Here is a 17,246-nt window from a genome sequence, read left to right on the forward strand (position 1 = left end):
GCTTTAGCTAATCAAAAATTGCACTGCTATTAATTATATCCCGGAACTTAATCGGTCGTCATTGAATGGTCTTAATTGGCACGTGTGTGTTGTGTGTGTATGTCCCATTATGAACAGCATTTTTCTTTTCTTCAATGAATGTCGATTAATATGCAAATATTTCTAGCTTAGCAACACACACACACACATACATTCCTAGTATACTCAACACTCCATCCACTCCTGGACCCGTATTCACGAAGCGATCTTAGCGAGTCTTAGCTATGAAACGTGTCATAGGGAGGAAAAAATGTGTGTGTGTGTGTGTGTGTGTGTTCTCTCGGATACATAACGCTATACAGAAGTGTGCTTAAACGATACTTATAGCAAATGAGCGTGAACTACTTATTGTCTTAAAGGGTAGGTGTATGGACGAACAAGATTAAATGGTTCTGTGAATATATGGTGGATGAATGGATAGATCGATGTGGATGGATGGGTGAGTAAGTGGATTGGGGGGTGGCTGAGTGATTGAATGGTTGAGTGGATGTGGTTAGTGAACATATTATATCCCCCTCTCTCCGCTATCCCGCCCCGTGACTCGCCCGCCGCTCGTCAGCCTCACTGCTCCCTCCTCTGTGCCTGACTAGCTCTCTCGCGCATCAAGAGATAATCCGATTTCCTATCCGCTAATGGGGCTGCAGATTTAATTCTTATGCACTGAATGGATAGTTCTAATTAATTTTTATTGAACTATTTTGCTTGGTTTATTAGTACGGTTATAATTATTGCTATTATTATTATTATTATTTTTGTTGTTATTGTGGAGTGAGTGTTGGTGTTTTCATTCATTATTATTTTTGTCCTAGATTTAGTTATGTTTTTTTTTCCCATTTACATTCATATGCGCTTATTTTATTTTATTTATTTATTTATTTATTTATTTATCTATTTTTATTTTATTTATTTATTTATTTATTTTTTTGTATTCAAATCTAAAGCATAAAGTGAAAAAATTATTTTGCTAACGAAAGCGTATAATTTTCCATAGTATTTTTTTATGTGTGAAGGAAAAAAAAAAATGGGGAGGAATAAGAAAAGATCCGGTATGTTGGAATTCCTAAAAAAAATAACAATAGTAAAATAAAATAAAAAAAAATACGAGAAAAATTAAACAAAAATAATAAAATAAAACCACAGGAAAACAATGAAAATAAAAAAAGAGAAAGGAGTAAAATATGACTATTTATATATTTACTATTTTTTTTTTATCTCCCAAAAGCATAAAAAAAAAAAAAAAATGGACCCATATATATTCATTTACTTTTTCCATTACCAGTCACTCCGTCCCGTGCATAGAGTCATGACGCAGCTGGGAGGATCACAACGGGAGAATTATGCTAATGACTGAAGCGGTGTTTTATCATCATTACTCACCGTGTGTGTGGAATTGTTTCGCCACACACACACACACACACGATAGTCACTCCAGTTTACAATAAGTAAGCGTTTTTTTTTTTCATGTAAGTTCACACTCTAAACTATTATAAACTCTTTACTTCAATCAAGGAGGATGAAAACTAATAGTGTTCAGTACCCGATCCTTTAATCTTTTCAATACTACCGATTTCATTTCATTCTACATGCCATTGGAGGATTTGACCACGGTAAGGATGATGTTGCCTCGTTATCAAGGGATTCTACTCACTGGTCCAGCACTTTTATATTTTATTCATTCCATTATGACTAACTGACGGGAATGAATCGGATGTGAGAGCTGTCTGAAGCACTGAATGGCTTAAGACCGAATCTCCTTCTTTTTGTAGTCACTGGTCTAACCTAACTATCTTACTAAGGGATTGAATAGCTTAAGACCAAGAGTAAATCACTCTCTCTCTCTCTCTCTCTCTCTCTCTCTCTCTCTCTCTCTCTCTCTCTCACACACCAGGAAAGGAGGAGTCGATGGCAAAGTAACGAACAGTTAGTTATGTTCCCGAAGTCCATTCCTGGAAGTCTGTCCGTCACACAAAAGTTGCAATGAAATACTGTTCCGGGCCCAGTCTGCTGCTGCTGCTGACGTTAATTACTGACAAGCTTAAGTCACTAGATTACAGAACCAATAGAAGCTTAAGTGTGTGTGTGTGTGTGTGTGTGTGTAGTGCTATTTTACTTATTTCAATTGTAATTTTGTGCTCATTAGAGTTAGTTACTGTGTGTGTGCCACTACACTCACTCACAGTCTTAGTTTCCTCATTAACTCACTTGATTAGAAGGAAAATAAACAAGAAAACAAACGCCTAATCAAGACAGTCTTCTATGTCGTCTCGAGTGAATCGCGAATTAAAAGAGCGAGACACCGAAACATATTTACGAACCTTCATCCGAATCGCTAACGAAGCGTAGACGTGTGAGCTCTTGTTAGTATATATTCACGACTAATAATGTATTCACAGGAAGGATTATATTAACTCTGTTTAACCCCATCTTACTTATTTCATAGCCGTGAAGATAAAGTGTACTCGTCTGTTAGTAAAAGCGAAAGGAAAAAGGAAATGGGTGAAGTACTGGTAACATCACTAATGGTCACTCCTGTCTCCGTACTCAACATCTTGAACCAACAATAAACAGCACTGACCTTCACATCACCGCGAAGACACAAGAAGCCTTCTGGAAACTGATGACTGAGGAACGCAAGGCACTAAACACGAGAGACACAATCTGCTCTTCCTGCCAGGTGTCTGATGATGCACTGACTAGTGAGTGACCACTAACACCAAAGAACCCAGAGACTCGTTTCACTTTCTCGACTGACACTTGCCCGCTGCCCCCACCTCCACCCAACCTCCGATTCCTTGCACGCGATCGGGATGGAATGATTTAAGAGAAAATAAGGACGTTAGGGAAACAGCATGAAGCAATCAGGCCTACACGTGGCAGTCCTTGTATAAATTACTCATATCTATATCTACTATAATTCCTATACATAAATTTATAAGAACATAAGGACATGAGAAGTTGCAAGAAGCCATCAAGCCTACACGCCACATTCTCAGTATAAAACATAAGCTATTCACTAACGTCTGTGAAGAAGAAGAAAAATACAGGTAAGTGTTTGGGAAAAGGATCCCTTGTTTCACTGACACACACCGTAAATTATAATTATTTTTATTTTGTTAAGATACAAAGTAATGAGTGTATAAAATATTATTTACAGTAATGTACAATTTCGTATCTCGTGTAAACTCTTCATAAGTAAGGAGGTTCAATATAGACGGGAACGCTCGCAGGTGTGTCCACTCTTGCAGATCCAGGCTGACTGATGCTTCTGAATCTGTTTAGATCAGTAGAATGTTGTGACCGCGTTTCATGACTATTGCCTGAGTATGTCAAGAGAGAGAGAGAGAGAGGGAGAGAGAGAGAGAGAGAGAGAGAGAGAGAGAGAGAGAGAGAGAGAGAGAGAGAGAGAGATTCACTCATGAAAGGCCTGTGGCAGATCTGCAATGTGCAAAACACCAGGAATGTGATTCAGTCCACACAAGAGCGCCTCGGCGTCAGTCAATGGTTGCTTTTCAACACTCCAGTGGTTTTCTTTGAGCAGGAAACAGGACTTTGCATTGAATTTTTAGCCTATGTAAATCTCTCCTCAAAACAAAGTTATTAAAAAATAATATTAACAGTGATTTACGACATGCCACACTTCTGGCTCTTCAGATTTCTAATGTTATACTGTCATAATATATACTGTTATAATGTCATACTGTCTCTTGTCTAGCAAACTCAGTATCCATTTTCATGAATAAAGGATAATTGCTCTTATTGTTATGAATGTTAAGTACCCATGCTTCCAAAACTTCACACACATAACAGCATTAGATACAGCCATCAGAAAGACATGACTGTACTGCTTTCAAGTTAATGAAGAAGTCTAAGGTTGAGTTTGTGTAAAAACATCATATGAATCTTGACTTTATCATCGTTCATTACACATTGATATAAATATGATAAATGAGAGGTGTGTTTCATTATTGCCTGGGAGAAAATCATCCCACCACAGAATACAAAAGAATATAAATACTTTTAGAGCTCTTCACCAGAGGAAGCAGCACTGGCATGAGGGAGCTGAGCAGGGCACCACTCTAATAATATATCAATACTTCACTGTATTCTTCACTCTATTAAGTGCTGATATTGTCTACTTCAATATGAATATTATAAATTCTTAACATGCAAAAAAAAGCTTCTGGATATTTTGGTGGGACAAGCTTGTCTTACAAAGTTATGCTATAACAAAACCTGGTGTGGAAAAGGTATGGGTGTTCTGCTCCCCATCTTTCACCTGCCTGTGCATTGTCAGTGCTGTTGTCACAGTGTGTTGCCTGACAAAGCACAGAAAAGAAGACTCCCTTTGCACACAATACACTATTGGAAGCCATATACAGTACATGTAATCAATGATCACTGAAAGCCATATACAGTACATGTAATCATTGATCAATCTTTCTCTTATCATGTTAAGTGTTCTTAGCATTAGTCCTCTTGATAACTGTACTCTTAAGACCTTGTTCTGTTTCAGAACTTATGATAATACAAATAGAACATAATTATGCTTATATTTAAGTTATTTCTCATATAATGTATATTATCTCTTGTGGTTGTTTTTCCCACATTCACACAGTATTGCTACCTGGAACATGCATTGCATCCTTGCATCTCCCTTTCCTGCTTTCCTGTCATCCCTGCAGTTGAGGGCACTGCATTCCCTGCACATTGTAAAAGGTGACTATAAGGGATGGAACATAGGGACTTGGCATTCATTCCTGCCATTTCATTCTTAGCATGACCCAATGCATGACATCTTGCCTGTGCAGTCCTCTGTAAGGAGGACATCTGCCTGGTATGTATATAAATAGATATATAGCATATTAAATTAATTTCAAAGTTAATCTTTTCTATTTATGTATACTGTATATACAGTTTAAAAATAGTGCTGCCTAAAGAGAATCCCTGGATGAATACAAACATGTTTTTAGTTACAAATGTCTGTACAATGTATACATTTAAAGTGACCTTACTCCTAAACTCCTTATCCCTTGCAGGATGGAAGCATTAAAGCTGGAGACCTTCAATAAAATATATGATATCTTTACATGTGATGAATGCAGGGAATGCCTTGCAAGACCTAATACTGAAGAAGGCAATCTGCACTTAAATGTAGCATAGTTAATCAGTGTTAGTGACACACACACATACATACAGTTCTTATATTGCAAATCCTCTATTCACTTTTGGCACAGAGTATGCTAATTTGAACACTTTTGTAAACAACCTTAAACAGTAAGATGGCCTAGCTTCCCCAGTCTCTCCTAGAACAATCAGTACTTTGGTTTTCTCTTTGACAGAGAGACAAAAGTACAGTGTGTTACATCACTAATTGACTGGAAGAATCTTAGTGGGAGGAGGTGGAGAGAAGGACACGGGGCGGTAGCCCTTGACAGGGTTGTAGGGAGTCAGGATGCTGTGGGCAAAACGAGCTGGGCTGCTGTCCACGGGAGGGTATCCACCACCACCACCACCACCACCACTGCTGCTGCCGCCGCTGCCACCCTAGAACACAAGAATGAGTTCTTCGTTACCTCTGCATTTCCTTGTCAATGAAAAGTTTGAATGTTTCATAAATTTATCTTTATCATATGTTTTATTTGTTTAAAGTATTTATACTGCCTTCACTGAGGAAAATTATGGAGTAATGAAGGCAATTTCTATATTTGAAATCTATTGTTTAAGAAAACATCTTCTATCACAAGATAACTATAGTGTTATGCCATATTGATGTAGATCCTTTCAAAAACACATTAAGCAGTAGTCACTGTGATCCAGGTTTCAAAATGATCTGCCTCTCATTGCCAAGTCCATTCTCTTTAAGAAACATTTATAATTCAGTGAAATAACATAAAAGTGACTCTGCTTAACAAATGTGAAAATATCTTGGCATGACATGCCTGTCATCTTCGCAATATCTGTCTTGTACAAGTCAGCATGGGATGGAGGTGGAGAGGCTAGTGTGTTCTTGTTCACAGCTGGGAGAACCTGAGATTGAATTGAGCCCCTCACTAATCTCACTAACAAGCACATGAGATGCAAAAATTCACACATATTCATTACTTAGTTGAAGTGCTTCAGTGAACCTGAGACTCACCCGTCCATAGTTGTGGCTGAGGGATGGGTCGGCAGGGTGGCTACTTGCCGGGTGAGAGGGACTGCCGGTGCTGGATGAACAGGAGCCAGTCTCCAGGAAGTCCACCGAGGCGCTGCGCTGGATGCCGCTGCTGCTCACTGACCGCCGGTCCTCACTTGAGTGTCTGGGCAGATCATGTCATGGTATTTTTAGAAATACATCTAACTTATTTCCAGGTGTAGTGCTGTATAGAGTAAACTACTGACTCAAGGTGACTGCTGATTTAACAATGGTGTCTGTCCTATTCATAATTCTGCAACTGATATTACTTCTATAACATGCTGAGTGATGGTGCAGGGCTGACATTACATTCTCCTCTCCTATATCAAGAATAATCCATTGTGTGTATGGTACTACAGTGCTTCTCACTTCCTCCCATTGTTTATGACAGAAGAAACACTGGCAAGTCTTGGTGAGCTCCCCTGCAGCTGACTCACTTGGAATATCTGTCACTCTCGTCACTGCGCCGCCCCTTCACGGCCACAACATTCAGTCCAATCACCTGGGCGTTGCCGCGGCAGAAGTCCCGCCGGTAGTTACTAGAGGTTGTGCTGGAGCTCTTCATGGCACCCACATGAACAAGAGGACCTTGAGATAGGGAGAGTTTAATAGGAATAAGGGTAAATGTAAAACTGTTGACACTTAATTAACTGCAGGAAATAATATGTACCTTTTCCAGTGAAATAGTTATACTGAATTTATAAATCTTTTTGTAATATTCATTAATTTGTTCAGCTAATGCTTAAAATACTTACCACTTGTACCTAAACAAAATATCTTGCAAAAAATAACAAAGGCATTCACAAAATTACAGGAACATGTCTAATAAAACTATAGGGAGTTATCACTTACTTCCTGGTGTGCCAACTGGTGGAGACTGGGAGTGTCTGGAGTGTCTGGAGGGACTGCGGTACTCCCGGTACTCCCGGCGCTCCTGGTGCAGCTCAGACAGCTCCTGCATGAGACCCGAGCCGAAGCGCCGCTTGTCGCCAGGCTGGCCGTGCCGTGCGTCCTCTTTGGAGTGGTGCTTGCTGTGCTTCTGGTGGTGGTGGTGGTGGTGCAAGCTGGCATCAGGGGGGTTGGACTGTGAGTGGTGACCCTCCTGCTTTGTACCCATATTAGTGAGAATGCTGACTGATTTCTGCTGAGGGCTAATTTTGCCACTTTGCTGCTTGTCAAGCCTCCCAACATTATCAGCATTTCGCTTTTTTGAGGCAGCAATTATTTCTGCCCTTATGTCCTGCTTTGCAGGGTCACCTGGTGGGAGGCTGTCCTTGGGGGAGGATGCTCCTGAGGTGTGGTAGTCATCACTTGTTTTTCTTGGTGAGGAGGCTGGGGCCCCATCAGGCTCCTGCCTTGAGCCAGAGGTAAGGGTGGTGGAGGAGGTGGAGGAGCGAGTTTCCTTTCTACTCTTGACCCAGCTCTTGATGCCAGAGATGAGGCCAGAGCAAGCCTCAGTGGGTAGCTCAGGAGGAAGGGAAATGAAGGAGGAGCACACCTGAAAAATGAAAATATCATCATGTATCTTTTTCCAAACTGATCACAACTTGAGAGATTTTCAGCAACACCTCACTGGCTGGAAATGAAGCAAAAATATTAACTTCTTTATGATAATCAATCTGTCAGTGACAATGAAGGCTTGAGGTGAGAGGCACACCTGTGGGGGAGGGGAGTGGGGCAGCGGCGGGGGCTGGGAGGAGGCCTGGCTGGATACCTCGTGCTGCTCAGAGGAGTAGGACGAGGGAGGATGGTCGTCGCTGGAGTAGGAGTTGTTGTGAGTCTCTCTCGGCGTGTGCTGCTGTGACTGGTGCACCTTGTGCTGTTGCTGCTGCTGCATGTGGAAAAGTTTCAGCTGCTGCTTGACTTTCTTCTTCTCTCTTTCTCTCTTCCTCTGGAATTCTTCTTCCACCTGTCAACACAATATCATTTAGTGTGAAAATCTCCCCTTCTAGTACATGTACTACAGTGGGATTCAGAACTATATGATACATAGTCTGCATTCAAGACATGATTACATGCCAAAATATAGTTTGACTAAAAGTGTAAAATGGTGTGTGTGTTGGAATAAAGATTGATAGCACAGCTAGCACTGATTTTGTGATCATAATTACCACACAAGAGAAATGTGTGAGCATCAATTTGAACTCATCCACCATTGCTGTCTCCTAGTAAACTACATGTATCAAGTAATACCTTTTTCATGGCCTCCATTTCCTTTAATCTCTGCTTTTCCTTTTCAGCTACTTCTCTTGTGAGTTTTTCCTCCAGTTTTCTCATCTCCAGTATCCTCACTGTGCTCTGGTAGGAGAACTTCTTCCCCTTCAGCTTCCTGGGAGGAGGAGCGACTGCTGTGGCTGGAAAGGAGGCCGACCCACAGTAGGCCTCTGGGAGTGCTGGGTCCTCATCACCTATAAGAGACAAAGTTACAGTCCTTTAGTGTTTCAATAAATCATTACTATCATCATTTTCCATTATGTGATTGGATGAATGGTTTTATAAATATCTATTCACAACTATGAGAGTAGATACAGGACCTTACATTTCTATATCTACAAATCTATTTCTAACAACTGAAAACAACCAACCTGATGGAGGCTTGCGTTCATTTTCAGGTGAGGAAGGAAGCCCTGAGTATTGTGCCACATATCTACTGTCCTTGTGGTGAGGAGACCTGTAGTGATCCACCTCATCCTCACTCCCAGCAGTGCCATGGCTCATCCTGCGAGAGTCGTACTGCGGAAGGTACATGATGTGCCCACCGTTACCGTACATCAAGTAGGAAGGTGTTCGTGAGCGTGAGTCATCAGGGTGTGTGTCTCCGTTCAGGCCGATGCGAGACTCAGATCTGCTCTTCATGTTGCGTGTGCTGGACAGGTTGCTGATGGTGTCCTGCTCCTCGCATGTGTTGAGGGAGTTAGGAATGGAGCGTGACATGGACCAGTTGTCCCGCCAGTGAGAGTCATCCCCGTGCTGCAGGCCTCGTGGCTGGTCCGGGGTCTTGCTGCGGTGGTAGTCGTCTGGGCCAAAGTTCTTGTGGTTGCCTCCCGTGACAGCACCAGACACTGACCGCTTCAGTTTACGAAGGCTGTTGAATTTCTGAGGGTGAATGACTGGCACATTCAGCTTCTTGGATTTTGACCAGTGATCTTTGTCATCTGGAGATATTAGTTCAGAGATGGTTTCTATTTCTCCAGGTGATTCTAGCTCCATCTCTGCATCAGGTGAAAGCTCTTTAGCCTTTGGGAACATGTTAGACCTTGAAGTGAGCTTTGGTGGTGTTGAGAGTCCAGTGGGGATGTCAGCTGGCTCTCCATTGCTGTCCAGACTATTGTCATCAAGATCCTGTGCAGGTGTCCATGCACGCCGCCCCTCAGCTCTCCCTGACACTACAGGTGAGGACACAGCCAGTGGTCCTGAAGAGCTTTTGGTTTTCTCAGTTGGCATCAGAGGCTCAAACTCGTGTGTGGGTCCTGGGCTGCCAGCATCTCCTGAAATCCCTGAGTCAGCAGATTTTTCTCCAGAGCCTCTTGGTGGAGCTGTTGGACGTGTGAATCTTTGTATCTTTGACTCGAAAACAGAGTCTGGGCCCTCACTACTCTGGGTCTCCTCATGAGTGTCGGTGTGCCTCCCGGAGCGCTCCAGGCTCAGTGACCGCCAGGCAGCATTTGGACTGAACCTTGGAATCTCAAGCTGCCTGCGTGGTAGTGTTGGCCTCAAGTTCATGCATAATCCTCCCTCCTCCCTGCCATCACTTTCATTATCCAAGTAGAGGCTTCCTGAGTTCTGTCTTGAGTGGTAGCCTCCGTCCTCACGCTTCGATGACCCACTGGCACCACTCTCCCCATCAAGACGACTCATTTTGTAGCGCTCAATGGCAACTGCAAAGTCTTCTACATCTTTAGAAAGCTTTCTATGATTGGCATGCTTTGCAGACTCATGAGTGACTGCTGTAGAAGTAATCTCACTTGTCTTCTCCTTGCGAGTGCTGCGGTTTCGGCTCTGGCTTCTTTCAGCCCGCTCAAGAGTACGCCGGGAAAATTCCACAGTCTGGCCATTAATGTGAACCTCTTCTTGGTTTCTGGCCTTTGAAACTTCCTCCTGGTTCTTAATCTTATGGAGGCCAGTGTTGGTTTCACTGCGTGGATCCCTGGACACTTCTGGCTCCATTCCAAAGAAGAATGTTTTTGGCTGGGCCTCAATGGGACCAATATCTTCACTGTGGTTGGAGGTGGGCTTGGCTGGCCACCTGTCATTTTCTTTGCCCTTTCGTGTGAGTGTTGATGTCTTGTGCTCTTGATCCACTGAGGTCTTTCTCAAGTTATTGACTGTGTGAATGAGCTCAGCCTGCAAGCTTGGTGACAGTTTTCGATTATTATTCTTCTGTATTTCAGCCTCCTTCTCCCATTCATCATTAACAGCTTTTGATGAATTCTTCTTGTTTACTTTCATCTTCTCCTTTTCTGATCTGATTCTGTCTTCCTCTTTCTTTTTAATTTCAATCTCTTCCTGGATCAGCTCAGGGTGAGAGCCACTGGATGATGAGCGGCGGTGAGAGGAAGTGTCCCGGTAAGAGTCAAGACGTGACACACGACTGGTGGAGGTTGGTGTAACACTGTCATGACCATCAGATGCCCAGTGCTTTCGCTCCTCAACCTTCCTTTCCAGAGTGCTCATCCTCCTGTGACTCTTCTGTACTTCCCTTTCCAAGGTGGTGGTCCTCTTGGAATCACTGGCTGACTTACGGGACTCTCGCTCCAGAGTGCTGCTTCGCCTGGACTCCACCTCATGGCGAGCCGACCGCCTGGAGTCTCTCTCAAGGGTAGACCACAGTCGTGACTCCTGGGGGTGGTGAAGATGAGTCATGCTGGTGGCTGCAGTCGGCACTGGTGACACTACAGGAGAGTGACGGAGTTCATGCTGCAGGCAGTCGAGGCTCCTGGCCCTCTCCCGAAGTTCTTCACGGGGTGAGTAGTGCACTGGGGAAATGGCTCCCCCTTGCCTGGCTTCACTGGATGCTCGGCCTCTCTCCTGCTCCTCTCCTGAGCTTCTCTGATCATCGCCTGAGCTTAGTCGGCGAGATTCATTATTTTTCCGGAAGAGTCCAATCTTACGTGTCTTACGCTTCTGACCTTCTGGGCTGCTGGTGATTTCCTTGTCTATACTGTCAGCAAAATGTACGGCACAGTGATTCTGCCCATGTGGTGGATGTGGTGGTCCTGCCATGTCACTTACTGAGTGAGACCTCATGGCACCACGAGGCAGTGAGTGGGTGCTCATCTCATTCTGAGGGACTGGTGGGGCCTTGTATTTTTTCTTGGATTTTATTCTTCCCTTTGTGGGTGACTGGCTGATTATTGTGTGAGGCATGGACATGGGAGCCATGGAGGGGGAAGCTGAGCCTCTCAGGTCCGGCTCACTGGCGTAATTTTTTGATGGTGGGCGACCAAACCTCAGGTCATGGATGGAGGATCCTCGCTCGTCCTGGTGGTGTGGGTAGTGCAGTGCTGTCATGGAGGCTGAGTGGGGGTGTGGCATGCCGGGGGGCTGGTGGTGCAGGGGCATGGGTGGAGGGAAGGCTGGGTGGTGAGGGGCATGGAATTCATTAATCCTCCGGCCTGAAATGGTGCCTTTTGTCTGCAGGATGTGGCCGTTTTCTGTGGGACGGAGGCGCTGGCCAGGGATCCTCTGTGGTAGAACCTGTCAAGATGTAATGCTCTTAGTAATGCAATCCTGTGATATTCATTATAAGTAATACATAAACATCTTATGAATGACAGTAGGAATAAGTAACCAGGAATACAATAATAACCATTACTGGAATTAATAAAACAGTATATATGTAAATATTCTTTCACACAATGCAGCAAAGATTAAGGTGACAAAAAATTTAAGTATAGTACAGAAGTCTGGTTGACAAGTTCATTATCCTGACCTTGTTTTCTGCTGTGGCTCCATATTTCTTGAGCCGCTTATGTTCTCTTGGGAAACTCTGAGTCCAGTTGACAGGTGGATGGGCAAGGTGGCCCTTGCTGCTGTTCTGGTTACCCATTGCGATGGCAGCTGGAGTCCCTGGTACTCAGCTAGAGGGAAGGACGGCTGTCAAGTGGTCTCACCCGAGGAAGAGAGAAGAAATGACCTCAAGGATCAGAAATGACCACGCTAGCTTAGTGGTCTGGTGAAGAATACTTGCGAACTCTTCAAGCGTTATGAAAGTTACATCCTCTTCTCACTTTTCTTCTCAGATGGTTTGTGGAAGAAGGAAGGAAGAGATGGACAGCATTCATGGCTGTGGGTCACATGGTGTCAACTCCCGGCCTGCGAAGAAAATGCAAACATGAGTAATTTCGGCGTTTGTCGATTAGAACTGTCTTTGTTGCTTGTATCATAAAGTCTCCATAATAATTTGCCTCAGGTTGACATTTATTTCCAAAGGTAGCACTGAATCAACTTTATATGGGTATGGAGTACCTACATATGAGGTTACGAGCATGTCACTCATACCAGTAAATTCTGGCTTGAAAATCAAAAGAGCCAACAGACGAAGTGAGGGGCAAGAGCGAAGCGTCACGAAAGGGACATTCTGCCGCCAGTAATAGCTTCCACTCATTATCTTTGACGTCGAAAAAGAGAGAACGGAACTATTTTGTGTATTAAGGAATAATCTTAGTAATTTGCTGCAAGGAATCTTATTTCTCCCTCATTTCACGGGAACACGGAGCCACTGATCGCCGCTGACCCACAATGCAACACGGACACAGGCGTAAAGAAGAGACGCCAATTAACTCTACAATTTCCCGCCTGGATGAGGGATTCATTTGGTTCATGAACAGCCAAGACTCTCCCACGTTTATCCAGCGGCCGTCAGCTCCCAGGCTTGCTGCCACGTTTTGCATTCACCACCTGACCCACTAATGCTTGGCTACGAGCCTGGGAGGGGGAGGGAGGGGGTGAATGCATACAGAGAGAGAGAGAGAGAGAGAGAGAGAGAGAGAGAGAGAGAGAGAGAGAGAGAGAGAAACACTTCAAGAGATAGTACACACTCATCCACCCCGTGTGTGTGTGTGTGTGTGTGGTGTGACAGTGACATGAACTTCCAGATGGGCGAAAGTACTTCAACAATAAGCACCATTCACCGAACATAACAGCAGCATCAACAAAAGCCTCTCCATTATCATCAGCAGCATCCTCGACAAAAGCAGCGGCTTGTCAACATGCTTTGTACCCGCCTATTAACACTTCCCCAGGAAACTGATCCACTTCACCTGTGTATTCAGCACGCTGCGTTTCACACCCGGAATCTATGCTTGTAGATCTCGAGGGACGGAAGCGCGGCAGGTAACTGTAAGCGGAGCCAGTGACGCCGGAGGAAGTAAGTCGTGTAAACCGCTGCTGGCGAATATTTGGGGTGTGAAGATGCTTGAGGTAAGAAGAGTAACAGTGCCAGTATAATGTGAATAGCTTCTTTCCTACCACTAAGGCAAAGAATACTGGCATCTCTGCACTTTTAATATCCACTAAATTGTACTGCAGTGCGTAGAATCTCAGTATTACAGAAGAAAACGAGCTCAATATTTTCTGGGAAACAGATGTAAATAAGATGCTTCCTCCGCTTCATAACCGCAGAGTACAAAAAAATCATTGGTTTCAAACCAAGCAATATGACAAACAAGAAAAAAATATCCCTTTGAATATTACGCAATTTAATGTAATGCAATTTTTTTTTTCTCATGATTATAAATACGTCGTAGAATAAATATTGCATCTAACTATATTGACTAGCCTTCACTACAAACTAATTATTAGCATGAAGGAAATTATATTCAGGAATGTACTGGATCTCATTACGTCATCAGTAATTACTTGAAACCGCATGACACTCAGAAATGGAAGGACTATAGTAAAAGATAATATATTCAAAGATTCTGCTCATCAATGGAATAAGCAAGACTTTTCTTTACAACGTCAGAGCAAGAAGTGTTCCACTGAAGCGGAAAAGATTAACTATAACACTAAAACATGCATTGACGGAAGAGAAGAAATAGCGACGAATGACTGCAGAAACTCACATGCATAGCTTGATTGTATAGAAAAGATGAACTATAAATAACACGGGAAATAAAACTTAAAAAAAAGAAAAATGGCAAGGAATACCTAAACATGCATAACTTAACTCCAAACCTCCATAAAAAAAAAGAAACGAAATAAAAACAGAACGGAAATAAGAAATAAGAAAGGATAATAAACGAAAGAATAAATTCAAATTTAAACGTGGCCATCAGATTCGCTGGCAAAGAAGAAGAGACTGAAGCGGCGACATTTGATGCAAGAGAAGAGACTGGATGACATCCGATCCAAAGCGCCGCCTGCCTCGCATGTTAGCAGCTCCGGAGACACGCGGAATGAATCTCCACCACGCAAAAAAGTACACAAAGACGAGAAGAAAGGCCGAAAGAAATTCAGTGTCTTGATATTCTGAGCATCGCACGTTTAATTTTAATATGCCTAAAATTCCTCACAAAAATAAAGTCATAAGGGTTGCAATGTTCCGTAATGCGAGTGAGGGAATATCGACGCTCACAGGATAAAGCAAACGCAATGAAAGAAAAGGCGGAAATCCGATAAACCGAGAACAGCAGATAATAACAGTGATAGGAAACAGGAAACAAAAAGCATTGAACGTGACACTCCGACCACTAAACCTCAGAGAGAAAGAGAGAGAGAGAGAGAGAGAGAGAGAGAGAGAGAGAGAGAGAGAGAGAGAGAGAGAGAGAGAGAGAGAGAGAGAGAGAGAGAGAGAGAGTATTAGGTTAAAAAAAAATAATAAATAAAAAATGAAAGAATAGAGAAGTACAAATCTGATTTTTAGTTTACACGAAGATAGGAAGAAATCAAATACTTATCTCCTCTCCTTGCCTCCCACGCTCCCTCCCTCGTCGTGGCCCCCTCCTCCTCCGCCTTGCCTATCTCCCTCTCTCCTCGTCTATTGCCCTTCCTGCATCTCTTCCTTCCTGCCTCTTTCCTTCTTTCTTCTCTAGTTTGTTATCTCCTTTGTATTCCCTTTCTTCCCTACCTCCTTCCATGCCTCTCTGCTTCTGTCTCTCTGCCTCTATGTCTCCGTGTTTCCTTTCCTGTCTCTGTCTCCATCTATGACTGCTTCTCTGTCTCTCTGCTTCCCCGTCTCTGTCTCCTTTTCTGTCTCTTTGCCTCCTTTCCTGTCTCTCTGCCATCCTCTGACTGTTTTTCTGTCTCTCTGCCTTCCCGTCTCCCTGTCTCCTTTTCCGTCTCTGTCTCCTTCTATAACTCTCTTCTCTTCCTCCCTCCCTCCTACCTCCGGCTATTACGTGCCTTCGCTGGAAACTCATTCTGGCGTGTGTCGGTGTGAGTCTGCGGGTCTATATAAGGACAGTAACAAAGGGATGTGCGAAACAATAGCAGTCACAAGAAGGGATGATGATGATGACGATGATGGTGCTGGTGATAATGGCAAGGTGTTGCTGGGTGTTACTAGGTGTGTGTGTGTGTGTGTGTGTGTGTGTGTGTGTGTGTGTGTGTGTGTGGTGAACTACATGCACGTACGTTAACAATGCATATCCTCTCCATCCATCCATCCATGTGTGACATTAAAACACACCCACACACAAACACTACTACTACTACTACTACGACTACTACTACTACTACTACTACTACTAAAAACCCTAAAAACACACCATAACCAAACACAAACTACCACTAGAGGCGCCTTATTATCGCCAGCTCTCCTCAGTTCGTCACGCATTCAGACTCCTCTACATATCTCAGATAACAGGAACACACGGCAGCAGCGGCTTCCACCTCCCTCCTTCCCTGTCTCCTTTCCCTGCCTGCCTCTGGAGTTCCCACGCCCCTCTCACTGCTGGGGGGGAGCGAGGCACGCATGCAGCGGCCCGGGAACACAATGAAACACTATATCTCACGCGCGAACTGGTTTTCACTTCCTATTCTTTTTATAATCATCGTACTACGTGTGTGTGTGTGTGTGTGTGTGTGTGTGTGTGTGTGTGTGTGTGTGTATGCTTGAGTGGCAAGGTGTAAACACAGGTGTAAACAGATGCAGGTGAGGTTTCTTTTGCATATCGTCGACCTGGTTCTCTAACACACTTACTATACAGGAGGTGAGGTGATGTTCGGTTTGTTGTTTTTTACGCCTCTCTCTCTCTCTCTCTCTCTCTCTCTCTCTCTCTCTCTCTCTCTCTCTCTCTCTCTCTCTCTCTCTCTCTCTCTCACTCTCTCTCTCTCTTTCTCTCTCTCTCGTAAACTGAACACTAAAAAAATAGTCAAAAGATACACGTTTCTCTTTTGTTTTCATTCATATCTTCCTTATTTTTTCGTCCTCCTTACTGTGGCTCAAATACTTGCCTTTGTGTTGTGAATTGAAAGTTGCAAAAGAAAAGACAGAGAAATGGATCGCTGCTTATTTTTCCATTCACTTTTCTCTCAGATGCCCCGTTTTACTTCCTTACGGGTGGCTGTACAATGTTACACGTTCGCTTTACTTTAAGTTTCCCTTCTCCAATGTATGTGAGTGAGTGAGTAAGTAGAATAATATGAGTAAACTGACATGATTCGTAACGTATGAAAGAGTAAACAAATAACATTCCTCTCTTTACGAATTCACTTTTTTTCTCTCTCTCTCTCTCTTTATTTCTTGTTGTGATTTCTCTCTTGTTTAAATGTGGCACACTTTGCGGTTTCTTTCTTATATTTTTCTTCTTTTAATTCATCTCCTTTTCACACACGTAATTCTCTTTTTCTTGATGTACAATAACAATTCTTCTTTTCTTTCCTGCCTTTACTACCACTGCTACGACTACTTGCTCCTCGTCGCGTCCAATTTCTTTCTTGTTTAATGCTTCCTTCACATTTTTCTTCCACGTGCTTTTGTTCACGTCTTCTTTTTCTATTGTGCGCTTCCATCCTTCTCATATCCAACATAACATGACATTTCTCGTCTTCTCTTTCCTCCTTACTTCTCTTCCCCTTCTTTTCTTCT

At 43.3% G+C, this 17,246-nt stretch overlaps 1 protein-coding gene across 7 annotated transcripts in view; it reads right to left on the reverse strand.

Annotated features, from left to right (window-relative positions):
- Positions 1-3,128: 3,128 nt before the first annotated feature.
- Positions 3,129-17,246, reverse strand: part of LOC135101335 (filaggrin-like) — a 71,170-nt gene continuing 57,052 nt past the window's right edge. For all 7 annotated transcript variants that reach the window (XM_064005182.1, XM_064005189.1, XM_064005187.1 and 4 more), the window contains 8 exons: positions 12,147-12,529; positions 8,800-11,911; positions 8,408-8,622; positions 7,872-8,123; positions 7,067-7,712; positions 6,652-6,802; positions 6,176-6,338; positions 3,129-5,583 (listed from right to left, as the gene is read on the reverse strand). In XM_064005182.1, coding sequence (XP_063861252.1) covers positions 5,407-5,583; positions 6,176-6,338; positions 6,652-6,802; positions 7,067-7,712; positions 7,872-8,123; positions 8,408-8,622; positions 8,800-11,911; positions 12,147-12,263 — 4,833 coding nt within the window. In that variant the 5' untranslated portion in view covers positions 12,264-12,529 and the 3' untranslated portion in view covers positions 3,129-5,406. The remainder of the gene's footprint in view (positions 5,584-6,175; positions 6,339-6,651; positions 6,803-7,066; positions 7,713-7,871; positions 8,124-8,407; positions 8,623-8,799; positions 11,912-12,146; positions 12,530-17,246) is intronic.

Source organism: Scylla paramamosain, chromosome 6, assembly GCF_035594125.1.
Source record: "Scylla paramamosain isolate STU-SP2022 chromosome 6, ASM3559412v1, whole genome shotgun sequence".
NCBI lineage: Eukaryota > Metazoa > Arthropoda > Malacostraca > Decapoda > Portunidae > Scylla > Scylla paramamosain.